This window comes from Bos indicus x Bos taurus, chromosome 9 (assembly GCF_003369695.1).
Source record: "Bos indicus x Bos taurus breed Angus x Brahman F1 hybrid chromosome 9, Bos_hybrid_MaternalHap_v2.0, whole genome shotgun sequence".
Lineage (NCBI taxonomy): Eukaryota > Metazoa > Chordata > Mammalia > Artiodactyla > Bovidae > Bos > Bos indicus x Bos taurus.
In genome coordinates, this window is record NC_040084.1 from 70,174,003 (window position 1) to 70,199,614 (window position 25,612).

At 38.2% G+C, this 25,612-nt stretch overlaps 1 protein-coding gene and 1 long non-coding RNA gene across 9 annotated transcripts in view; one reads left to right on the forward strand and one right to left on the reverse strand.

Annotated features, from left to right (window-relative positions):
• LOC113898430 overlaps window positions 1-25,612 on the forward strand; it is a 276,016-nt gene that overhangs the window by 217,656 nt on the left and 32,748 nt on the right. For 2 of the 8 annotated variants that reach the window (XM_027551567.1, XM_027551569.1), the window contains one exon: window positions 22,555-24,325. The exons of the other annotated variants lie outside the window; for them this stretch is intronic. In XM_027551567.1, the coding sequence (XP_027407368.1) occupies window positions 22,555-22,574 (20 nt within the window). In that variant the 3' untranslated portion in view covers window positions 22,575-24,325. Of the gene's footprint in view, window positions 1-22,554; window positions 24,326-25,612 lie in introns of those variants that run through there. 8 annotated transcript variants of the gene reach the window in all.
• Window positions 87-23,597, reverse strand: LOC113898432. Its single transcript, XR_003512651.1, has 3 exons — window positions 23,511-23,597; window positions 13,372-13,541; window positions 87-433 (listed from the first exon to the last, which is right to left on the reverse strand). It is a non-coding gene; the product is annotated as an uncharacterized LOC113898432 (long non-coding RNA).

The following is a 25,612-nucleotide window of genomic DNA, read 5'->3' on the forward strand; positions in this document are numbered from 1 at the left end:
GGGCTTAGTTGCTCCACCACAAGTGGGATCTTCCCCACCCATAGATCGAACCCATGTCCCCTGCATTGGCAGGCAGATTCTTCACCATTGGGCCACCAGGGAAGCCCGTGTATTGTAAGTTGCTTATTGACCCCATTTGGGTAATGGGCTCACCACTAGACCCATACACTTTGGGTGCTGTTACCAGGTGAATGGAAATGAAAGCTGAGAAGGCAAAAAAAAAAAAAAAAAATTGTACAGTCTTCTAAATGTGTTTTGCCTTTTTTCTTAAGTCAAGCTTGTGCATTAAAAACAGTGGCCTTTTCTCACAAGTGAGGATTTATTTGAAATATTTAAATCTTCTTTTCCTCCCTTCCTTCTTTTCTTCCTTCCTTCTCTTTCTTCATTCTTTCCTTTTCTCCTTCCTTCATCTCTTCCTTCCATCCAGGCCACACTGAAATTTCAAAGCATGCTATTGAATATAGAGATACAGTTCAAGTGAACAACGGAGACTCAGACTCAAATCAAACAACAATTCATTTATCAGAGCTTTTTCAGTTTTGTGCATTCTACAAAGTGATTAAATACCTGTAAAGAATCAAGCTATCTTTTCTTATAACAAAGTAGTACTTGCTCTTTCAAAATTTAAAAACATAGTTTTTCAGTTTCAAGTATTTTCCCAAATGTATTTCTTAAAACCTTATACGTTGCTTCTCTAAAGACAATTATAGATTTAGAAGATTTTTCTAACAATTATAGATTTTTAAAAGAAAAAAATCTTGAAAATGGTCTAGGACTTTTAGTTTGTATCTTGTGCTCAGAGTTGCTTTTTTATTGAATAAAAACATATTTCCTGCTATTAAAATTGATCTAAATTTATATAATGACATTAATTATATGTATTTCTAAATGGTATCCTAGAAAACTCTAGAACTTTTACGTTGCTCAGATAAATAAGCTAGAGAACTTTTGTAACATGGCCCCGTACCTTTTCCAAAGGCTATTGTTATAGTCAGTGTTAGAAGTTTCATGAATAAAATCTTTTTTGTTTTTCATTTCCTTCTCAAACTTATTGCCTGAAAGGCCAGTTTATATTGTGCATTTCTTACATATTGGCTGAATTTGTTACATTGTCATTAGATCAGAAGGTGCTATATATACATAAGGCTGAGGTCCCCATGTATGATACATGTGTCACTGGCCTAGTAGAATCTTTCCAAAGAGAACAGGCTAAACTTGACTGCACTTAAGATAATTCACATCCTTTACATCCAAGCACATATGGAAAGAGCTCATTTTATACTTAAGTAATAAAGAAAAAGGAGCTGATTTCAAACCATCTCTTTAAAATGAGAATGCATATACAGTGTCAGTCAAAATTGTCAGAGGAGATTTCCACTTATGCAAATATATTAGACATACTTTTCCTTATTCTTCTCACTATGAACAATTAAGAGTTCCGGTCACTATGAATAAAACAAAACATAAGAAGCCTCTGAAAGGGGAGTTGAGAACAGTTAGACTGACAAGGGACCGCAGGACCTAAGAAACAACACATTGATGAGTTCTCTGTGTTTCCACTTGTGCTTATTCACCCCAGACTTGGAGCCAAAGAAATGGCCAGTTAAGAAACAAATGGATGCAAACTGAAAGTCATAACAGAGGCCTACTCTCTTTAGCTAAAGGACCAGGAATGGGCAGTCTAGCAAGACAAAGTTTTTATACAGAAGAGGCTCAACTTTAGCTACTTGTTGCTGCTGCTTAGCTGCTCAGTTATGCCCGACTCTTTTGCAACCCTATGGACTGTAGCAACACCAGGCTCCTCTGTCTCTGGGATTTTCTAGGCAAGAATGCTGGAGTGGGTTGCCATTTCCTTCTCCAGGGGATCTTCTCAACCCAGGGATTGAAGCTGTATCTCCTGCTTGGCAGGCCAATTCTTTACCACTGGGCTACTTTAGCTAAATATAACAGGGGGAAAAAAAGTAACTTTGGTCTTACTTCCCACCCTTGGTAAAGGCTGACCGGGGAGTCTAGACTTCCACTGTCGCCAGGATGTGAGGAGTGCCCTCTAACACTGAGGTGTTGTCAGAGGAAGTCTAGCGGAGCATCAGGACCTTCACCATTGCCCAGCGGTAATGAGACTCCCCCCTCCAATACCCCATGAGGGAGCAATAGGAAATACTCATGTCTCTACCAGCCAGGTGGTATAGGATGGGGCTAGTAGACACGCTGAATTCTCATCCATGTCTAGCAGTGATGAGGAGCTCCTCCTCTTTTCTGGAGCCAACAGAGGCTGAAAAGAAAACAAAAAAGACTTCTAGCAATAATGAAGTGATGTGTGCACTTCACCTGCCAAAGTAGCGTCAGAAGAAGGTAACTGAAGCAAATGAAATTACCAGGGACATTACATTATGTTAAAAGATCAATTCTCCAAGTGAAGTGAAGTGAAGTCACTTAGTCGTGTCCGAGTCTTTGCGACCCCATGGACTGTAGCTTACCAGTCCACGGAATTTTCCGGGCAAGAATACTGGAGTGGGTTGCCATTTCCTTCTCCAGGGGATCTTCCCGACCCAGGGATTGAACCCGTATTGCAGGCAGACGCTTTACCGTCTGAGCCACCAGGGAATTTTCCAAGAAGATATAGTAATTCTAAATGCATGTGTACCAAAGAACAGCGCAACAAAATATGTGAAACAAAAGCTGATAGAACTATTAATATGAAGAGAAATAAACAAGCCCACCATTATAGTTGAAGATTTCAATATCCTTCTCTCAGCAATTGATAAAACAACTAGATAGGAAATCAGCAAAGATATAAAAGAACTTAAAAACACCATTAACCCACAAGTTCAAATTGATGTTTACAGAATACTCCACCACCAGCAGCAGAATATGCACTTTTCTCAAGGAACCATAGGACATATACTGAGATAGACCACATCCTGGACAAGAAAACATGCTACAGCAAATTTGAAATAGTGAAAATGATACACAGAGTCACATTGGAGTCAAACTAGATACAAATAACAAAAAGATAACAGGAAAACCTCCAACCACTTGGAAACTAAGCAACACATTTGAAAACATGAGTCAAAGAGGAAGTCTCAAGGAAAATAAACAATACATTGAACTGAATGAAAATTAAAACACAACATAAAATCTGTGGGACATAGCGAATACAGTTCTGAGGGGAAATTTTATTAACACTAAATGTTTATATTAGAAAGAAGCAAATATCTCAAATCAATAATCTACATATATAAATTGAATAACTTACACTAAATGGACCAGATTCTCAAAAAGCACAAGCTACCACAATTCACTCAATATTAACTATAGAATTAGAATAGTCCAAAATCTAGTAAGGAAATTGAATTCATAATTTTAAAACTAATTATACAGATATTGAAAGAACAATTCATTATACCCAATATTTTTCTGAAAATTGAATAGGAAAAAACATTTTCCATTTAGTTTTATAAGCTAATATTATCCTGATACCAAAGCAATACTAAGATAATTTAAAAAGTGAAGACTAATAACCTTTATGAATATAGATGCAAAAATTCTTAACAAAATATTGGCAAATAGAATGTAGCAATATATAAAAAAGAATTATAAATCACGACAAAACATGGTTTATTTCAGGGCTACAAGGCTAGTTCACTATTTGAAAATGAATAATGTAATCCACCATGTTAATAGGCTGAATGACCAAAAAAAAGTCACAGGACAATATCAGTTGAGGCAGAACATGCATTTGACAAAAATTCTATATTCATTCACGAAAATGAAAACATTCTGTATTCATTCAGAAAATGAAAAACAAAGGGGAGTCTCCTCAACTTTGTAAACAGCATCTACAAAAGCAAAAAACGCTACAGCAAAGATACCCTTAGTGATAAAAAGACTAAATGCTTTCCACCTGAGATCAGGAACAAGTCAGGATGTCTGCTCTGACTGCTTTTATTCAAACAGTGCTTAGAAGTTCTACTCAATGCAATACAGCAAGAAAGGAAATAAAAACTATACATAACATAACACCCCCAAAAAGGTGAAGCACTTAGGTATAAGCCTAACAAAATATGTATAAGATCTATATGGGGGAAACTACAAAATTCTGATGAATGAATTTTTTTTTTAAAGAAGTAAATAAGTGGAGAGATAGTCCATGTGCACAGATAGGAAGACAATATTGCCAAGATTCCAGTTCTTCCCAAATTGGTCTATACATTCATTGCCACTCCAATCCAAATTTCAGCAAATTATTTTGTGATTCTAAAGAGAGTAAAAGACATGAAAGAGCCAACACAGTATTGAAGGAGAATAATAAATCAGAGAACTGACACCACACAACGTCAAGATCTACCATAAGCCACAGTAATCAAGAGAGTGTGGTAATAGATGAATACAGGTATTCCTCAGAGATACTGAGGACTCAATTTTAGACTACCATAATAAAGTTAATATCACAATAAGCGGAATCACATGGCATCCGAAGACATTGGTGGGGAGAAATCTATAAAACTTCAAAAACAGTCTGCCAGAAACACCTAACCTGGTAGGGGCCTCAGATCTCCTCTTTCTGGACCCCTTCAACAGCTGCATTTGGGCTTCATTCACCCACCACTTAGTGTGGGTTGTCAGTATCTTCTTGTTGTTGTAAACATTTTCCAGATAGGTTGAAGCCTTCTATTGCCAGAAGGCTGATGCCCTCACAGTCGGAAAGAAACTATTAGAAAATGTGTTTCCCACTTGGGGTGTATTTTCCACAATCTCCAGTGATCAAGACATTCATTTCATTGGACAATTCATATAAGGCTTAGCAAACACCTTGCAAACTTCTTGGAATTATCAGTACACACACACACACACACACACACACACACACCCCACACACACACACTCCACACACACATACACACACATATACACACACCCCACACACATACACACCCACACACATACACACACCCACACACATACACACACACACACACACACACACACACACACACCCTCCCACACACACACTCCACACACATATACACACACCCCACACACATACACACACTCACACACATACACACACCCCCCCACACACACACACGGGCTTCCCAGGTGGTGCTAGTGGTAAAGAGCCCACTTGCCAATGCAGGAGATGTAAGAGATGCAAGTTCAATCTGTGGGTCTGGAAGATCCCCCAGAGGAGGGCATGGCAACCCACTTTGATATTCTTGCCTGGAGAATCCCATGGATAGCAAAGCAGCAAAGAGTCAGACACGACTGAAGCAACTCAATATGCTTATATTACATACATATACCCTATTGGTTCTGTTTCTCTGGAGAACCCTTGCTAATACAGTATGTTTAACTACAATATTACTTTTCTCATGGTGCTGTTAGTCAACTTTAAAATAGTTTGTCCATTGTAAATAAGTTAGCAGCAATCCTCATGCCTCATAGCCTCCATCTCAATCTATCTCTGACTCCATTAGCTCTCATTTTTAAGTTTTATCCAAAGGAAATGCTTTATTCTATAATCTTAAAAATAACACTTACTATAAACTGGGTGTATAGGTGATTGGGCAACTTGGTACAAGAAACTGATTGGTGAATACTTGAAACAATGTTGTTGCTGTGGACACAGGGAATTTTTATTGGCTTTGAGAATGTTGGTTTCCTCATTGTTATGATTTAATTGGTTGTGTCTGCTCAGTCACTCAGTTGTGTCTGACTCTCCAGCCCCATGAACAGTAATCCACAAGGTTCTTCTGCCTGTGGAATTTTCCAGGCACGAATACTGGAATGGGATGCCATTTCCTCCTCCAGAGGATCTAACCCAACCCAGGGTTAGAACCCACATCTCTTTTGTCTTCTGCATTGGCAGGCAGATTTTTACCACTAGTACCACCTGAAATGATGATAAATAGGAGCATAGAGGAGTTCATAGATGAGGCCACACGATGAACTTATGGTCATAAATCAAAGGTATACTAGCTGCCAACATCAACCATCATTCTAAACACAAAATTATGCTTCTTCTCATAAAATTCTAGAATTGGAAGAGATGTTATAGTTTATTTAATTCAGTCTTTCATTTTAGAACTAAAGAAAGGAGTCAAATAGTTCAAATTATATACTTTATAAGACCCACCCACTCTTAAGATGAAAATGGTACAAGGATTAGGCACAAGCACATTGCTTAATAGCAAATGGGGAAAAAGTGAAAACAGTGACAGATTTTATTTTCTTGGGCTCCAAAATCACTGCGGACAATGACTGCAGCCAAGAAATTAAGACACTTGCTCTTTGGAAGAAAAGCTATGACAATAGACAGCATATTAAAAAAGCAGAGACATCACTTTGCCAACAAAGATCCATACAGTTGAAGCTGTACTTTTTCTGGTAGTCATATACGGATGTGAGAGTAGGACCGTTAAGAAGGCTTGTGTGTGCTAAGTCACTTCAGTCATGTCCGACTCTCTGCAATCCTAGGGACTGTAGGGTGCCAGGTTCCTCTGTCTATGGGATTCTCCAGGCAAGGATACTGGAGTGGGTTGTCATGCCCTCCTCCAGGGGATCTTCCCTACCTCAGGATCGAATGCATATCTCCTGTGGTTCCTGCACTGTAGACAGATTCTTTGCCAATGAGCCACCAGGGAACAAGGCTCAGCACTGAAGAATTGCAGCTTTCAAGTTGTGGTGCTGGAGGAGACTCTTGAGAGTCCCTTGGACTGCAAGGAGATCAAACCAATCAATCCTAAAGGAAATCAACCCTGAATATTCATTGGAAGTACTGATGCTGAAACTGAAGCTCCAATATTTTGGCCGACTGATGCAAAGAGCTGACTCACTGGAAAAACCCTGATGCTGGGAAAGATTGAGGGCAGGAGGAGAAGAGGGAAACAGATGATGAGATGGTTGGATGGCATCATTGACACAATGGACATGAGTTTGAGTAAAGTCCAGGAGATAGTAAAGGACAAGGAAGCCTGGTGTGCCAAAGTCCACAGGGTCACAAAGGGTCAGACACAACTCAGTGACTGAACAACAGCAATACCAGAAGACTCAAGTAAGCAGCACAATCTGGTCCAGACTTCCATTTCATTCACCAGTTTCTTAACCAACATTTATTTATATTGTGTAGGGGATGCCTTAGGACAGCTGACAAAGGAGGCAAAGAGCAAAGTTGATTTATGAACTGTCATCCTAGTACTTGCACGTAAGCTAAAAATGGATCAGAACTTCAGAACAGTCTTATGGACTCTGTGGGAGAGGGAGAGGGTGGGAAGATTTGGGAGAATGGCATTGAAACATGTAAAATATCATATATGAAACGAGATGCTAGTCCAGGTCGATGCACGATACTGGGTGCTTGGGGCTAGAGCACTGGGACGACCCAGAGGGATGGTATGGGGAGGGAGGAGGGAGGAGGGTTCAGGATGGGGAACACATGTATACCTGTGGTGGATTCATTTTGATATTTGGCAAAACTAATACAATTATGTAAAGTTTAAAAATAAAATAAAATTTAAAAAAAAAAGAACTTCACTATGTATGGCCAAACCAATACAATATTGTAAAGTTAAAAAATAAAATAATAAAATAAAAATAGACTTTAAACAACTACTTAAAAAAAAGAAATTAGGGCAGAAATAAATGCAAAAGAAACAAAAAAGACCATAGCAAAAATCAACAAAGCCAAAAGCTGGTTCTTTGAAAGGATAAATAAAATTGACAAACCATTAGCCAGACTCATCAAGAAACAAAGGGAGAAAAATCAAATCAATAAAATTAAAAATGAAAATGGAGAGATCACAACAGACAACACAGAAATACAAAGGATCATAAGAGACTACTATCAGCAATTATATGCCAATAAAATGGACAACATGGAAGAAATGGACAAATTCTTAGAAAAGTACAACTTTCCAAAACTGAACCAGGAAGAAATAGAAAATCTTAACAGACCCATCACAAGCATGGAAATTGAAACTGTAATCAAAAATCTTCCAACAAACAAAAGCCCAGGTCCAGACGGCTTCACAGCTGAATTCTACCAAAAATTTAGAGAAGAGCTAACACCGATCCTACTCAAACTCTTCCAGAAAATTGCAGAGGAAGGTAAACTTCCAAACTCATTCTATGAGGCCACCATCACCCTAGTACCAAAACCTGACAAAGATCCCACAAAAAAAGAAAACTACAGGCCAATATCACTGATGAACATAGATGCAAAAATCCTTAACAAAATTCTAGCAATCAGAATCCAACAACACATTAAAAAGATCATACACCATGACCAAGTGGGCTTTATCCCAGGGATGCAAGGATTCTTCAATATCCGCAAATCAATCAATGTAATACACCACATTAACAAATTGAAAAATAAAAACCATATGATTATCTCAATAGATGCAGAGAAAGCCTTTGACAAAATTCAACACCCATTTATGATAAAAACTCTCCAGAAAGCAGGAATAGAAGGAACATACCTCAACATAATAAAAGCTATATATGACAAACCCACAGCAAACATTATCCTCAATTGTGAAAAATTGAAAGCATTTCCCCTAAAGTCAGGAACAAGACAAGGGTGTCCACTTTCACCATTACTATTCAACATAGTTTTGGAAGTTTTGGCCACAGCAATCAGAGCAGAAAAAGAAATAAAAGGAATCCAAATTGGAAAAGAAGAAGTAAAACTCTCACTGTTTTACTCATGATCCTCTACATAGAAAACCCTAAAGACTCCACCAGAAAATTACTAGAACTAATCAATGATTATAGTAAAGTTTCAGGATATAAAATCAACACACAGAAATCCCTTGCATTCCTTATACACTAATAATGAGAAAACAGAAAGAGAAATTAAGGAAACAATTCCATTCACCATTGCAACGAAAAGAATAAAATACTTAGGAATATATCTACCTAAAGAAACTAAAGACCTATATATAGAAAACTATAAAACACTGGTGAAAGAAATCAAAGAGGACACTAATAGATGGAGAAATATACCATGTTCATGGATTGGAAGAATCAATATAGTGAAAATGAGTATACTACCCAAAGCAATTTATAGATTCAGTGCAATCCCTATCAAGCTACCAATGGTATTCTTCACAGAGCTAGAACAAATGATTTCACAATTTGTATGGAAATACAAAAAACCTCGAATAGCCAAAGCTATCTTGAGAAAGAAGAATGGAACTGGAGGAATCAACCTGCCTGACTTCAGGCTCTACTACAAAGCCACAGTTATCAAGACAGTATGGTACTGACACAAAGACAGAAATATAGATCAATGGAACAAAATAGAAAGCCCAGAGATAAATCCACACAGATATGGACACCTTATCTTTGACAAAGGAGGCAAGAATATACAATGGATTAAAGACAATCTCTTTAACAAGTAGTGTTGGGAAAACTGGTCAACCACTTGTAAAAGAATGAAACTAGACCACTTTCTAACACCATACACAAAAATAAACTCAAAATGGATTAAAGATCTAAACGTAAGACCAGAAACTATAAAACTCCTAGAGGAGAACATAGGCAAAACACTCTCCAACATACATCACAGCAGGATCCTCTATGACCCACCTCCCAGAATATTGGAAATAAAAGCAAAAATAAACAAATGGGACCTAATTAAACTTAAAAGCTTCTGCACAACAAAGGAAACTATAAGAAAGGTGAAAAGGCAGCCTTCAGAATGGGAGAAAATAATAGTAAATGAAGCAACAGACAAACAACTAATCTCAAAAATATACAAGCAACTCCTACAGCTCAGTTCCAGAAAAATAAATGACCCAATCAAAAAATGGACCAAAGAACTAAACAGACATTTCTCCAAAGAAGACATACAGATGGCTAACAAACACATGAAAAGATGCTCAACATCACTCATTATCAGAGAAATGCAAATCAAAACCACTATGAGGTACCATTTCACGCCAGTCAGAATGGCTGTGATCCAAAAGTCTGCAAGCAATAAATGCTGGAGAGGGTGTGGAGAAAAGGGAACCCTCTTACACTGTTGGTGAGAATGCAAACTAATACAGCCACTATGGAGAACAGCGTGGAGATTCCTTAAAAAACTGGAAATAGAACTGCCTTATGACCCAGCAATCCCACTGCTGGGCATACACACTGAGGAAACCAGAAGGGAAAGAGACACGTGTACCCCAATCTTCATCGCAGCACTGTTTATAATAGCCAGGACATGGAAGCAACCTAGATGTCCATCAGCAGATGAATGGATAAGAAAGCTGTGGTACATATACACAATGGAGTATTACTCAGCCATTAAAAAGAATACATTTGAATCAGTTCTAATGAGGTGGATGAAACTGGAGCCTATTATACAGAGTGAAGTAAGCCAGAAAGAAAAACACCAATACAGTATACTAATGCATATATATGGAATTTAGAAAGATGGTGACAATAACCCTGTATACGAGACAGCAGGGGAGACACTGATGTATAGAACAGTCTTTTGGACTCTGTGGGAGAGGGAGAGGGTGGGATGATCTGGGAAAATGGCATTGAAATATGTATAATATCATGTATGAAACGAGTCGCCAGTCCAGGTTCGATGCACGATACTGGATGCTTGGGGCTGGTGCACTGGGACGACCCAGAGGGATGGTATGGGGAGGGAGGAGGGAGGAGGGTTCATGATGGGGAGCACGTGTATGCCTGTGGCGGATTCATTTCGATATATGGCAGAACCAATACAATATTGTAAAGTTTAAAAATAAAATAAAATTAAAAAAAAAAAAAGAACTTCACTATATGATGGCCTTTAAAGACAGTGGTGGGACGCATCTTTCTGATAGCCAGAGCTCCAGGTGGTACCACTGATCACCTTTTGGTGAAAAAAGAATGGCCCAAGATTAAAATCTGTGCAAATTCATGGGTGGCAAGTAGCTTGAGAGGAGAAAGATGGAGAGATCAGTCATGGTACATGGATGGACCAGTGGGAGAGAGCACAAACTGTGAGGATCTTGGCATTGCATGTGGAGGGCATCTACTCTGGAATAGGCATTAAACAGCCAAGTAATCACAGTAGACAAAATGTCAGCAGGTCCATGTCAACCATCTCTCTGTCATCAGAGGTCACAGTGTTTGAACACTAGGCACAATGAACAGAGTCACCATAGTGTCCAGAGAATGGAGGCTAAGCATGGGTCTGGCTACCTGAGCTCCCATTGGCTGAGGCTGACAAGAGAGACCAATGCTGACGCCCACGTACAGCACCATCCCTTCCGGACGCTAACCAGCCACCTGGTGGCAAGTTAACTACATTGAACTATTTCCAACCTGGAAAAAACTGCGATTTTGAACACTTTTTGCATCTCTATGTATTCTAGGTTTGGATTTGCCTTTCCTGTCTGAAGAATCCCAGGCAGCACCATTTTCCATGTGATTACAGAAAGTTGAATCCACCCATGTGGAATCCCATATGACATTGCTTCAGGCTGAGGCAATGGTTCTTAATAAGGGGCAATATTTCCCCCCACCCAAGGGGATATTTGACCGTGCCGGCTGACATATTTGGTTCTCACAACTAGGAGGATGCTACTGACATCTAGTGGCTAGCGGCCAGGGTTGCTGCTAAACATCAATATACAGGACAATCGCCTGTAACAAAGAGTTATTTCAGGCAAAGTGTGAAGATGTCACTGTTCAGAAAACATTGACTAAGACATTCACTTTATAGCAAAGGAGGTGCAACCATGGGCCCACAGTCATGAAATCATCTGGTCTTGTCATGTACCACAGCATTCAAAACAACTGGCATTGAAGAGCAATAGAATAGCTTACAGATAGCATAGAAAAGGCCCAAGTTCAAAAATGATATCATGCAAGGATAGGTAGTCATCTTTCAGGACGTGATATATACTCAGATTAAGAGCCAATATATAGTGCTGTGCCCCATTAGTTAAATAGATTACATAGTGCCAGGGACCAAGGGATGAAAGTAGGAATGATCCATAGGAAGTTTCTTCTTCCTTTTCTGGATTCTGGCCTCTCTTGTGTTTACTGGTCTTAGTTCCTATATGTGGGGAACTTCCACCTTGGAAATGTAAGCTATGATTTATGCCTATATACTTCATACTTCTCATGACAAGGGCCCAGGGGACAAGGAGAGGAATACAATATTGAAAGAAGCAATTGATGTGATCATCAGGAGGAAGGCTGTTATGGAACACTGAGGCCAGGGAGGAATATGTTTGGCACTTGGTTATCTCAATACTTCTTTGCTCAGCTGTGATGGTAAATAGACAAATATAGTAGCCAAGGTCTGAGAAGGACTAGATCAAGGATTTAGATAATCAGAGATACAACTTTAGATCACCCCACCAGGTCAGCCACCAAAGGCAGCATAGGTATGAGCTGTGGCAGAAGAAAATCTAGGATAAATCATGGAGGAAGGAAACTAAGACATATCACAGTTGTAGCCTCAAACCTACCTGCATCCAGGAAGGCTATAGCTTTCTTGATTGATGTTCCTTTAATAAATTTACCCTAGGAAAGAGACCCACCCTTCCTACAGGAAGACCTTCAGGGTTTAGATGAAGCAAGAGGATCCAAGCTGTGCAAAAGTGTACTGTTGTAAACGTTGCCCAGGTTCCCTTTCCAGGAAGGAAAGTGCTAATTCCCTCAACTGCTGAGTGTGCTGCTGGCTGTTAGCTGTCACCCATCAGTTCTCCCTGGGATTTGCCATCCAGTGAACACAGCCATATTGCCCATCATCCTTCCTCCTGCAGGGGACAAGATGCATCCCAAGACTTTATGATATGCGATATGAAGAGCTGGTCTACCTTCCCCAAATCAGAATATACCTAGAGAGCCATTCCAGACTCAGGGCTCCCCTTGGACTTGCCTTGGTTTTTGTTGCTACTACATTGCAGCCCCACTTCTCCCTTGGCCTGACTCTGCTTCCCTCACATCTCATACAAACGTTGATCCTGACAGCAACACCTCAAGAACTTTCTGTAGACTAGACTCCATCTCAGAGTCAATTCATGGGGAATCTGACCCACACCATTAATATTTACATACACTGTGGCCCATGCACGTGAAGATTCAGTGAAAGGCTGCTGCTCTAGCTTGCCAGAACTTCCTTCTTCCTTGAAAGCTTGTCTTTCAGATGGCTACTGACAGATGTACACTTTTCTTCCTCTTCCTCAGTTATGCCTATTCTTCTTCACTTTGGGAAATTTTCTGCTAGAATAGGAATTTTTAAAACTAGAAAGAAATGTATGTAAAAGACTATCTTTTCTTACTTCTCTTTTACCTGCAACAAGAACCCTGTGATTAGTTTTAGTCCATTAAATATTTGGCCTAAAGCATGTGTTTATGAAATGCAAAACTCACCTTGATCTAGGCTCAGATTTACCAGAGTTCCTTTTCTTTCTTTCCAACACCCAGACTTTGTTTATATCAATGTTGACATTAGTCATCTTCAAGAGATTATAACTTGGATTTTTTTGTCCAACAGCAGTTCCCTGTTCCTATGTTTTCCATTTCTTTTCTTGTACATCAGCCTGTAGCAAGGGAGAAGCCAGCTGAAGTTAAGCACCAATGTCAAATGCTCACTGAATGGTAAGTGGATAACAGTTTTATAGCCCAGCTGAAATTATACTGAAATTCTTTATTGGCCAGACCCAAATCTAAACATGTCTATTTAGCAAATAAACTCAGACTGTTCCCTTAAATGCCAATTTCCCTGGAAAAACATATCAGAAGACAATTATTGATATAATTTTCTTATTTAAATGTTTGATAAAATTCACCAATGAAGCCATCCAAGCCCAGCATTTTCTTTGAAGGAAGGATTTTTAATTTTTATTTAGCTATTATAGACATATAACATTATTTTATTGAACAGTTTCAAGTGTGCAATATAATGATTCAGTATATATATATACATGAAATGATGACCACAATAAGTTTCAGTTCAGTTCAGTTCAGTCACTCAGTCGTAGTTTAGTTACCATCAATCACCAGACACAGTTATAATTTTTTCCCTGTGATAAAAACAGTTAAGATCTACTCTCAGCAACTTTCAATACAATACAGGATTGTTAACTGTCACCGTGCAGTACTTTACATCCACAAAACTTATTTATTTTATAACTAGAAGTTTGCACCTTTTGACTATCTTTTTAATTATGAATTTTATTTACTTAATAAGACTATATAATTATTTTTTCAATTTTGTCACTTTGGTTTGTTGTTTTTCTCAAAAAAAGGTGTACCTTTTCATCTAATTTGTTTATTTTCATTAAATGTATCACAATATTTAATGTTTCACTCTTTATTATCAAATTTTCATCTGGTATCACTTACTCTTAGCCAAAAGAACTTCCTCAAATATGTCTTGCACACATCTGCTGATCAGTGCTTTTTCTAGATTGATAGATTTTATATATTCTAAATAAATTTAAAAGATATTTTTCCATTGCCTTCTGATTTTCACTGTTTCTGGTAAGAAAACAGCCTTCTTATTTTATTCCCTGTATTTCATATGTATTTTTCCTCTTGCTCTTTTTATGTTCTGTTTAACTTTGGCTTTCAGCAGTTTAATATAATAGGCCTAAGTCTTGTTTTCCTTTCTGCTTGGTGTTTGCTTAAATTTTTATAATTATGGGTATATTTTAAAAATAAAGTTAACAAATTTTAAACAATATTTTCTTAAATAATTTTTTTGCCCCATACTTTTTTTTCTTAGACTTCAGTTATACAAGTGTTAGTTCATTTGCTATTATTCTACAGGTCACTGATATTCTACTTTTGATTTTTAAAGTAATTTTTATAGCTAATTTGCTCATAATTATTAATAATTCTGATAGATAATTCAAAAAATATAAGCAGTATCAATAATTTATATCATACCTTTAGAAATAGCAATTATTTTTCTCTTTTAAACCTTATATCTCATTTTCTTTTTTGTATTACTGTCTTGGCCAGGACATGCAGTTTGTATTGATCATAGCAATGATGTTAAACATTCTTATCTTTAATCTTGGCTTAAAAGTTGGCTTAAAACTCAGTATGCAAAAAACTAAGATCATGGCATCCGGTCCCATCACTTCATGGCAAATAGATGGGGAAACAATGGAGACAGTGAGAGAATGTATTTTCTTGGGCTCCAAAATCACTGCAGATGGTGACTGCAGCCATGAAATTAAAAGACACTTGCTCCTTGGAAGAAAAGCTATGACCAACCTAGACAGCATGCTAAAAAGCAGAGACGTTACTTTGTCCACAAAGGTCTGTCTAGTCAAAGCTATGGTTTTTCCAATAGTCATGTATGGATGTGAAAGTTGGACTATAAAGAAAACTGAGCATCTTAGAATTGATGCTTTTAAACTGTGGTGTTGGAGAAGACTCTTGAGAGTTTCTTGGACTGCAAGGAGATCCAACCAGTCCATCCTAAAGGAAATCAGTCCTGAATATTCATTGGAAGGACTGATGCTAAAGCTGAAACTCCAACACTTTGGCCACCTGATGCGAAGAACTGACTCATTGGAAAAGACCCTGATGTTGGGAAAGATTGAAGGCAGGAGGAGAAGGGGATGACAGAGGATGGGATGGTTGGATGACATCACCAACTCAATGGACATGGGTTTGAGCAAGCTCTGGGAGTTGGTGATGGACAGGGAAGCCTGGCATACTGCAGTCCACGGGGTCCCAAAGAGTCGGACATGAATGAGCAACTGAACTGAACTGATCTTTAATCTTAATGGTAAAATATTTAAAATTTCATTATGGGGAAGGTGTTTGCTAAGGTTTTTGAGCAGTTTCATCTATCAACCTGAGGAAATTTTCTAATTATTTTGCCATTTTAAAGTAAATTTTGAAATTTATTGCTTTTGTTTTCTTCTAACTCTTGGGAAAATATGGGGCAATAGTTATAGTGCCATTTCCAACCATTTCAGAATGTCTCCATCTCTGTAACATGTGTAGGATTACATTTATTTTGTCCTCTGGAAGTCAGATTGGCATTGTGACTTCCTTTACCTCTATGCAGTATGAACAGAAGGGATGTGTCACTTTTGGACAGAAGTTTTCAAAGTTGGCATGGTATAGTTCACCTTGCTCTCCTTTCCTGACTCAGCAATCATGTAAACAGGTATAGAGAAGAAGCGCCCATCAACCTGGATCCCTCAATAATGATAATAAGCAGAAGGCACTTACAATTGATCATAGTATATTACTTATTAATATCTTTTATTCCATAGCTTCTTTTTGTTGATATTATCAATGTTTGGTATACATAAGGAAGAGCCAGGTAAGCAATGCAGCTTAGAGAATATTGTCTTTAAAAAACATTTCTTTCCAAGTGTGAAGTGGGTGGAAGAAAAATAATTGGGTATGTAGTCCCTGCACTTGGCAATAATACACAATTTATTAGAAGAAATTAATTAAATTCCTAAAGACAATTCTAGATATGCCACATGAGCTTAAGAAAAAAAGAAAGAAAATAGATAATTTTCTAGAAGGAGTATACTTCTTGTAACTATACTATGAGAAAAGTATAAAGATACAATAAGGAAGAGCAAACTATATAACATGGCTTACTTATAATAGCAATTAAATTTTAGGAGTATAAATTTGATTCACTCATAGGATTGAAGATTTTTTAACAGGGGAGAAACTTTGTCTTTAGGAAAGTGACTAAAAATATTGCCACTATATTTAGGATGAAATGCAAATATAGATTTGCATTCTAGAGATCTTGAAAGGTTGGAAGGGGCAAGGATTTTTATTTTTATTTATTTATTTTTGGTCATGCATTGCACTACTTGTGGGATCTTAGTTCCCAGACCAAGGATCAAACTCAGGTCCTCAGCAGTGAGAGCTTGAAGTCCTAACCATTGGACTGCCAGGGAATTTCTGGGGCAAGGATTTTTAGTTGTAGCGGTGAGATATCGAGGGCCTAGAAGAGGAGATGGAAAAGAGGGAACAGCTTTGAGTTTTATTGAGTTGTCTGCATATCCATCTATGACTAGACCTTTAAAAACCTAACATTCTTCACTTTTGTATATTGAGAGTCATATAAATAGAGTCTGTAACTGGATACGCCTTATTGGATATCCACCTCATATTTTATGTTACTGAGTTTATGTTAGTATTTTATGTTACTGAGTCAGGACACTGGCTCAGTGTACTAATATTCAACACAAAACCTGAAACTGAAAACACAGGTATCTAGGGGAAGATGGTTTGGTAACACAAACTTCTGAGAATTAAGTAGGGTATTTGGGGGGGATTTTGTTTGTTCTTGCCTTTTGTGCACAATAGGCAATTGTGATTCGTGTGCATTTGCTTATTCTGGTAGGAAAAAACCCTCCCCCTAGAACAGAAGGACCATTATAAAGAGCTGCTGCTAGAGGTAATCAACAACACCGGACTATGTCATGTTTTCTATGCCTGTAACAGAGTCACTTTCAAGGACTGTGGACCAGACTTTGTTTCTTTCTTTTTAAAGGGCATTTTGGGAATTGTAATACTTCTCCATGCTCTAAAGTATCATTTGTCCAGGGGAGAGGGTTTGGGTGTCAAGCATAGGAGGGATCTAGGGGTTTCTAAAGTGGTCCCTTTGAGAGTCACTTCATAATATATTTGTCGGCATATCTTTCTTCCAATTCTGGTTTTGTTACCTTCTCTCTGTTTTCAATATAAACAGCGTACAAAGGGAGCTATCTTCCTGCTGCTCAAAATAACTACTTAGTTGGGTAAAATTTATAATGTTAGATTCTACTTTTAGCCAGGAAATGCAAACAAAGCCTGGAGACTGCTTGTTCCTTGACCCCAAATTCATTTCATGTTGCTATAGTATCACCCCTGAGAAAATGGGCCTGCCTGTTTTCCTCCCCATAGACGCACTCAATGGGCTTTTGTCAGCTCTTGAATTATAGCATTAAAATTTAAACACTAGGGATTTAATGGAGGATTATTATGACACTCCAGTGCATTCTTTCTGTTGCCATTAGCAACAACTGAAGGATGAAATAAATTAGTTGTTTTAAGAGGTACTATTTTCTTAAAAGATGAAGGATCTACCTCACATTCTTGGAGTTTTATAAACTGGTCTGTGCAGGTTATTGTTAACATGAGAAGAGGGCTGGTGGTATATAATACCAGTCCAATAATTGAAGGACTTTTTTGTATTAGTTCACCAATCTACAAAGAAACAATATTTTCACAGGCCCCCAGAAGATGAACTTCAATCTGCTGCTCCCAAACACATTCTCCACTGTCTGGAAAACGTGCAAAGGGGATGGCACAGTGTTCTCCATCCCAAATCCTTCAAAGTGCTGGGGTGAAATAAAAGAATTCCTGCCAAAAGGCCCAGAGAGATCTCTCTGTCTGTATAGTATGGTAATGACTGAGGCTAGTCCAGAGAGGCTTCTGGGAGAAACCAGCTATTGAAATCTAATGAATGGAACTGAGAATTTCTTATTACAATACTATTTGTTTATTTGCTTGTTCATATCCTTGTATCTAAGAAGACATCAAAATAAACAATAAAAGCAAGATATTGTTGGATCGTCTTTGAATTTCCATTTGAGTATATATTCTGAGAAATTTTCTCATAGGTAAATTTGTAACTAGATTTATTTTCTCTGCCCATTTATTTGCCTTTCTAGTTGTGTGTCATTTTTACCTCTTCCTTGTTCCATTGTCAGCATCCAGATTTATATTCAGGATTGTACTATAATCCTGATACAATTATTTTGAAGGCATTTTCTAGCAAGAATACAAAGAAAAGCAAGGATATATCCATATTTTTGTTGCTCTCTCAGTTACCAAAATATTGAATATATCCTTGCTTTTCTTTGTATTCTTGCTAGAAAATACTTTCAAAATATTTCACAATTTTTTTTGTCTTTGGAATACATTCAAGTTCATGGTAGAAATAATAAAAGATGAGTAATAGGCTGTAAGTAAATAAATAGCCATTTGGATTTTTTTACTACCCAGAGATAATACCTCTTAATCTAAGTGGGATTCTTTACTTATGGCAATGAAAGTAAATCTTATTTTCACCAAATACTTTCAGAGCTCTCTGTCTCTTTCTCAAAGGCAATTCTATTACCAATTTCTTTTGTTTCCATTCAGGGGTAGTCTATGCAGATTTATTTATATAGGAGACTTTTACATGGAAATGATACATATTAAAGTTTTTATCTCCTAGCTTTCCACATATAGCTTTTCCACATAGTAGTAAATCTTGAAACCAGAATTTGTATGTGAGAACACAAGGGTGATATTCTTGTGGGACCAGAAAGTTGGGGGTTTGAAGGAGAAAACTAAGAACATGGTTTTAAAGTTGGCTTTGCTAAGCAAGCCCTTTGCTCTGTTTTTTAAGTTGTATGGACCTGGTCAATAAATTAAAAGGGTAATGAAACATGCTTTTAATTTTGCTTTACATAACGCTGAGAAAATACTGTCCATAAAAACAAACCAAAAAAAAGTTAGCATTATTTTTGTCATGTTTTGGGTTACTTTGATATGGTCTGTCTGGAACAACTCATCTCTCTAACATCTAGTCCCTAAATGAGAGATTTTTGTAGTTCTTTGTAATTTGCTAGCAAAAACGGTGTTGCAGTAAACATCCTTGCAAACAGAATTATAGACCCACGTATCAATCTGCTCATACTCTAAATTGCTAGAATATGAATTACTTAGATCAAAGCATAATATACAGAGACTTTTACCATACTGAACCAGACCAGGTATTTAAAAGCACCTCTATAAATTAAGGATCAATAGCACTTCAGGAACCACATTGAGAGCTGCCACAGATGGGCAACTTCCAATTTTCATGTCAAGCTGAGATGTTCCTGGGACCAGGCTGACTGTGCTCTTAAATATATCATTTTCCACCTGACAAGTCAGGTTCCTTAGGCCTTTCCCACCATGTAGGTCATTGAGTCCCTGTAGACCCACCTTCAAAAATGGAAATATCAGGCCATAGGGTCACAAGGTTTCTATGGATCAGGTGTTTAGCTTTGCCAAGAGCCTGTGCTATGCTATGCTAAGTCGCTTCAGTCGTGTCTGACTCTGTGCGACCATATATATGGACTGTAACCTGCCAGGCTTCTCTGTCCATGGAATTCTTCAGGTAAGAATACTGGGAAGGGTTGCTGTGCCCTCCTCCAGGAGATCTTCCGACTCGGGGATCAAACCTGCGTCTCTTCCATCTCCTGCATTGGCAAGTAGGTTCTTTACCACTAGCACCACCCTTGCCAAGGGCCTGAAAGTGAAAAGTAAAAGTGTAAGTTGCTCATTCATGTCCGACTCTTTGTGACCCCACAGACTGTAGCTTGCCAGGCTCCTCTGTTCACGGAATTCTCCAGGCCAGAATACTGGAATGGGTAGCCATTCCTTTCTCCAGGGGATCTTCCCAACCCAGGGATGGAATCCAGGTCTCCCACATTGCAGGCAGGTTCTTTACTGTCTGAGCCACCAGGGAAGCCCCAAAAGCCAAGAGCCTAGTAGCAAGCTATTAACTGGTTTCAAAAAACCTTACCCATATAGGCCATTACAGAGTATTGAGTAGAATTCTCTGTGCTGCATAGGAGGTCCCTGTGAGTTATCTATTTCATATGTGTGTGTGTATTAGTCGCTCAGTCATGTCTGACTCTTTTCGACTCTATGGGCAGTAGCCTGCCAGGTTCCTCTATCCATGGGGATTCTCCAGCAAGAATACTGGAGTGGATTGCTGTGCCCTCCTCCAGGGGGATGTTCCCAACCCAGGAATCGAACCTAGGTCTCCCCCATTTCAATCAGATTCTTTACCATCTGAGCCACCAGGGAAGCCCCATTTTATATACAGTAGTAGGTATATGTCAATCCCAATCTCCCAATTTATCCCTCCCCCTTCCCCTGCCATATAACCATAAGTTTATTTTCTACATCTGTAATTCTATTTCTGTCTTGTAGATAAGCTCATTTGTAGCCTTTTTTTTTAAAAAAAGATTCTATATATAAGCAATATCATGTGATATTTGTCTTCCTCTGTCTGATTTACTTCACTCAGTGTGACAATCTCTGTCTCTACCCATGTTGCTGCAAATGGCATTATGTTGTTGTTTTTATGGCTGAGTGTAACAGATTAACTTTGCTGTACACCTGAAACTAGCACATTATAAATCAACTATACCCCAGTAAATTTTTTAAAAGCCTAACCCGGTAGCAATACCAAAGAGGCAATGAGTCTGAAACCCCAAAGGACCCCTCAGGATAGAGGCTGCCTCCCTCTGCCAAGGACCCCAATTGACTGAAAGTTGTCAGCGACACTTGAGCTCAAAGGTGTCATTAGTGTTGTGAGTTCTATTAGCACTTCTCTACCTACAGCTCTTCTAGAACTGGGAAAGTATCCTTGGCACTCCTGGGATGAAGAAGTACATTCAAATGTAGAAATAACAATAGTACATTAAATTGGCCCAAATCCTTCAGCCTCCAAGATCACATTAGCTTCCTTTTCCCACTGTAAAGTGAAAGTGAAGTCGCTCAGTCGTGCCCGACTCTTTGCGACCCCATGGATAGTAGCCTGCCCCAAGCTCCTCCATCCATGGGATTTTACCTTGCCCCAAATCCATTCACTGAATCTGGATGCCTAGTCCCCAGACAGGAGTAGGTAAGATGACACCTTGGGCAGTTGTATCCAACAGAGTTCTCCAGGATAATAAGACCAGTGGGAATGATCTTTGGTCTCTTTTGGGGACAGAGAGATCTCTGTAAAGCAGCTGAGATCAGGGTAGAGTGGAAGAGAATACGTAGACAGCGTTAGTGGAGAGAGAAGTTTCTTGCCAATAAACAAGATACTGTATTCAGTTTGAGCAGATTTTGAATAGGGGCTAGCTCTAGACTCACAAAAAAGAACTTCTAACTATTTTGGTCTGCCCAAAGTTCTGTGTTGAATAGCAAGGTCCTCATTGTTGATAGCTTTTTTTTTTTTTGTCTTTGAGGACTCTTTGGTTCATCAGTTGCAGCCTCATTACTTTTTGGCTGAAGCTGTAGAGCTTCAGCTCTATGCCCTGTTGTCATGGTAACATTTGCTCATCCACCCTCCCAGAGGAGAGTGAGCAATAACCAGGGCACCATTTGAGCAGTTTGGTCCAATCCTAGCTCTCATTGCTCCAAACATTTATTAACAGGTGGGACTGCAGAGAATCATTACGTTAATACCCAGCCCCCTTGCCTAACATTTGCTGTCAGATCTGAGTCAGGTCATATTCCCAGATTTGGCCTGCAAGACCCATGTTCCTTTTCCTTCAGAAAGGCACATTTCAATCAGCATCCCATCCTTGTCACCAAAACTGCTGAGAATTGTGATGGGTCTGATCTGTCTTGTGTGTGTGTGTACTTAGTTGCTTAGTTGTGTCTGACTCTTTGCGACCCTTTGGACTGTAGCCCTCCAGGCTCATCTGTCCATCAGATTTTTCAAGCGAGAATACTGGAGTGGGTTGCCATTTCCTGTCCCCAGGGAATCTTCCTGACCCAGGGATCAAACCCTCGTCTCCTGTGTCTCCTACATTGCAGGTGGATTCTTTACCTGGTGAGCCATCGGGGAAGCCCGGTATGTCATCTTACTTGCAAGCTAACAAGTTAATCAGCCACAGTCTTATGGATGCTAAAAAATGACACAGGACTCCTAAGTCAGAGACAAAAGAATTTATCACAGAGCATGGTAAACAGCATGAACATCAGCTTACTTTTGAGAGTTCCTTCTACTCCAAAATCTTACAGAGAAGACACCTAAATGTAGTCTACACATGCAGTGGTTTGCATTTCAAGAGACAAACTATTAGCATACAGAAGGTCAGTATCTTACAATGAGTAATAAGCATGCCTACCCTTTGATCAAGAGAAATAATATCTTTGTTATAGCAGACGATAAGCATGCCGGCTCTTTATCCCTGGGAAAGATCCTATCTCTATCAAGGTTTTTCACTATGCAAAACATCCTTAAAAAATAGTCCAGAAGGAAGAACGGTCAGTGCCTCTGTTCCCAAGATGTGCCAAACTGTGAAAGACTTATTAGAATTGTTTCCCAATGCATTCAATGGTTTGAATGTACTTAGATGTATTCAACTACCCCCTCTCTATTCCTCCATTGGTGGCAATACTTTTATTAAAAACCAGTACCAGCTGCTGTAATAACCCTTATGCATTGCTTATTTACTCCTTTTGGATAACTTCCCAGGTAAAGTGATTAGGTAGAAATGAATACATTTAATTTTAATATATTTTGCAGATTTTCTCTACCAAAAGGCAGTTAAAATTAACATTTCAAACAGCTGTGTTGAAGAATAACTTACTCCTTAATGTGGACAAAATAAATGATAAGCTTCATATTCTTAAATTTAATCTTTCCTAGAACAGCAACTTAATGCAGAGACCATAGAATTTAATTAGAACTTCTTATTCCTAATAACATGGGTTGCTATACAAAAATAGACTGGGTGGCTTATAAATGATAGAAATCTAATTCTTACAGTTCTGGAGACTGGGTGATTTATTCCTCACAGTTGTGGAGGCTGGGGTGTCCAAGATCAAAGCACTGACAGATTCAGTGTCTAATGAGGACCCACTTCCTGGTTCATAGACACTTCCTGGTTCATAGCTGTCTTTTCACTATGCCCCCATATGACAGGAAAGACGAGGGAGCTCTCCTACTACTGCCTGTATTATAAGGACACGAATCCCATTCATGAACATTCCACCCTCATGATCTAAGCACATTCCAAAGTCCTTACTTTTAAATACCATCACATTGGAGATTAGATTTCAACATGAAAATTTGGAGGGATACAAGCAAAGTTCAATAAGAAATCTTAAACATAATGGTTAGACAATTGATATAGCTGCTTTGAAAGGACAAAGCTCTCATATAGCCATTATATTTAATCAGAAAGATAAGAAAGAGCTAGGAAATATTTACATGCTAGTTTTCATAAAATGTAATATAAATCTACATTTAGCCTATATCTTGTCATCATGAAAACTGAGTTTTTGTCTAAATTTATTTTAAAAGAAAAACAAAAGATTTCTCTGTATTACTAAAAGATTCTAAGAACTTTTCACTAATAATTCCAAATGTATGTTTTTTTAAATAAAAAGTACATTTGTTAATGTATTGTTTCTTATAAAACACTATATTCACTTGTTTTTAATTATGTTTCTTGAATGAGACTGTAGTCACCCACTTGTCTTATAATAATTAACTCATTCTGAGATATCACTGATTTATTCTGTAACTGCCTTAGTTGTGATTTAAACTTACTTGGTAGCATTAAAAACACAATGAAAACATTTGTTAAGCTTTCTATTGCTATATAACCTTGTTTATAACAAACCTTGTGATTTAGCCTATTCAACTCTAATAGGCAATAACAATTCAAGTTTTCTCTTCAGAAAAATCTATGTTGACAATGGATATTATCACTTGCAATTTCTATTCAATCCATAGAGTAAAAACAAGACCTCACTGTTGCATTAACCCACTGCAGATGAAATTCAGGTCCTCAGGATTTTTACTTATTTTTGTCAGTGAAATATTATCTCTGATCAAAGATCACAGCAAAAGTGAACCACTGTCACTGGTAAGAGTCAAGAGACTCAACAAACAATAGATACGGATCTCACAAACTGCAGGTACTGGCATGATTAGATCTAAGACATGGATAAAATACTTTAAAAATGAAGAGTAGGACTTTCCTGGTGGCTCAGTGGTAAAGAATCTGCCTGCCAATGCAGAAGACATGGGTTCAATCCCTGATCCAGGAAGATCCCACATGCCTCGGGGCAACTAAGCCGGTGGGCCACAACTACTGAGTATGTGCTCCAGAGCCCAAGAGCCGAAACTGCTTAACCCACGCGCCACAACTAATGAGTGCAAATTCTCTGGCACCTGTGCTCCGCTGAAGGAGAAGCCACCACAATGAGAACCCACATATCACAGCTAGACCATAGCCTCTGCTCCCCGAAACCAGAGAAAAACCTGAGCAGCAACGAAGATTCAGCACAGCCAAATAAATAAATGATTACTTTTTAAGAATGCAAGGTAATATGTGTCTTGAGCCAGCAGGTGGATTTTTAACAAAATACAACTGTTAAGGATGAAAATATAACCTTTAAATTAAAAATTTATGAGATGATTAGAGTTATCACAGATGAAAAGTCAGTAAGTAAAGTTTTGTCATAAAAAAATAATTAAAAATGCAGCACAAAGACAAAAGAAAATGAAAATTACTAAATATTGTTTGGAGTTAGAAAAGATAGACTAAGAGAATTAAACCTTGTCTTATCAGAGAGAGACAAGAATAGAGATTATGGAGCAGAGTCAACTTTTGAAAAGGTCATGATGAAGAATTTTCCAGAAATGATGAAAGACAAGAATTTACAGAGGAAGCACAATGTATACCAAATGGGATATATTTAAAAAGTGAATCTATAATTATGCACCTTCCACTAAAATTTTAGAACTTCAGAGATGAACAGAAACTCATAAAAGCAGCAACTTGAGCAAATAAATCTCCTCCAAAACAACAACAACAACAAAATTGAAGAAAATGTCCAAACAGCAATAACAGAAGCC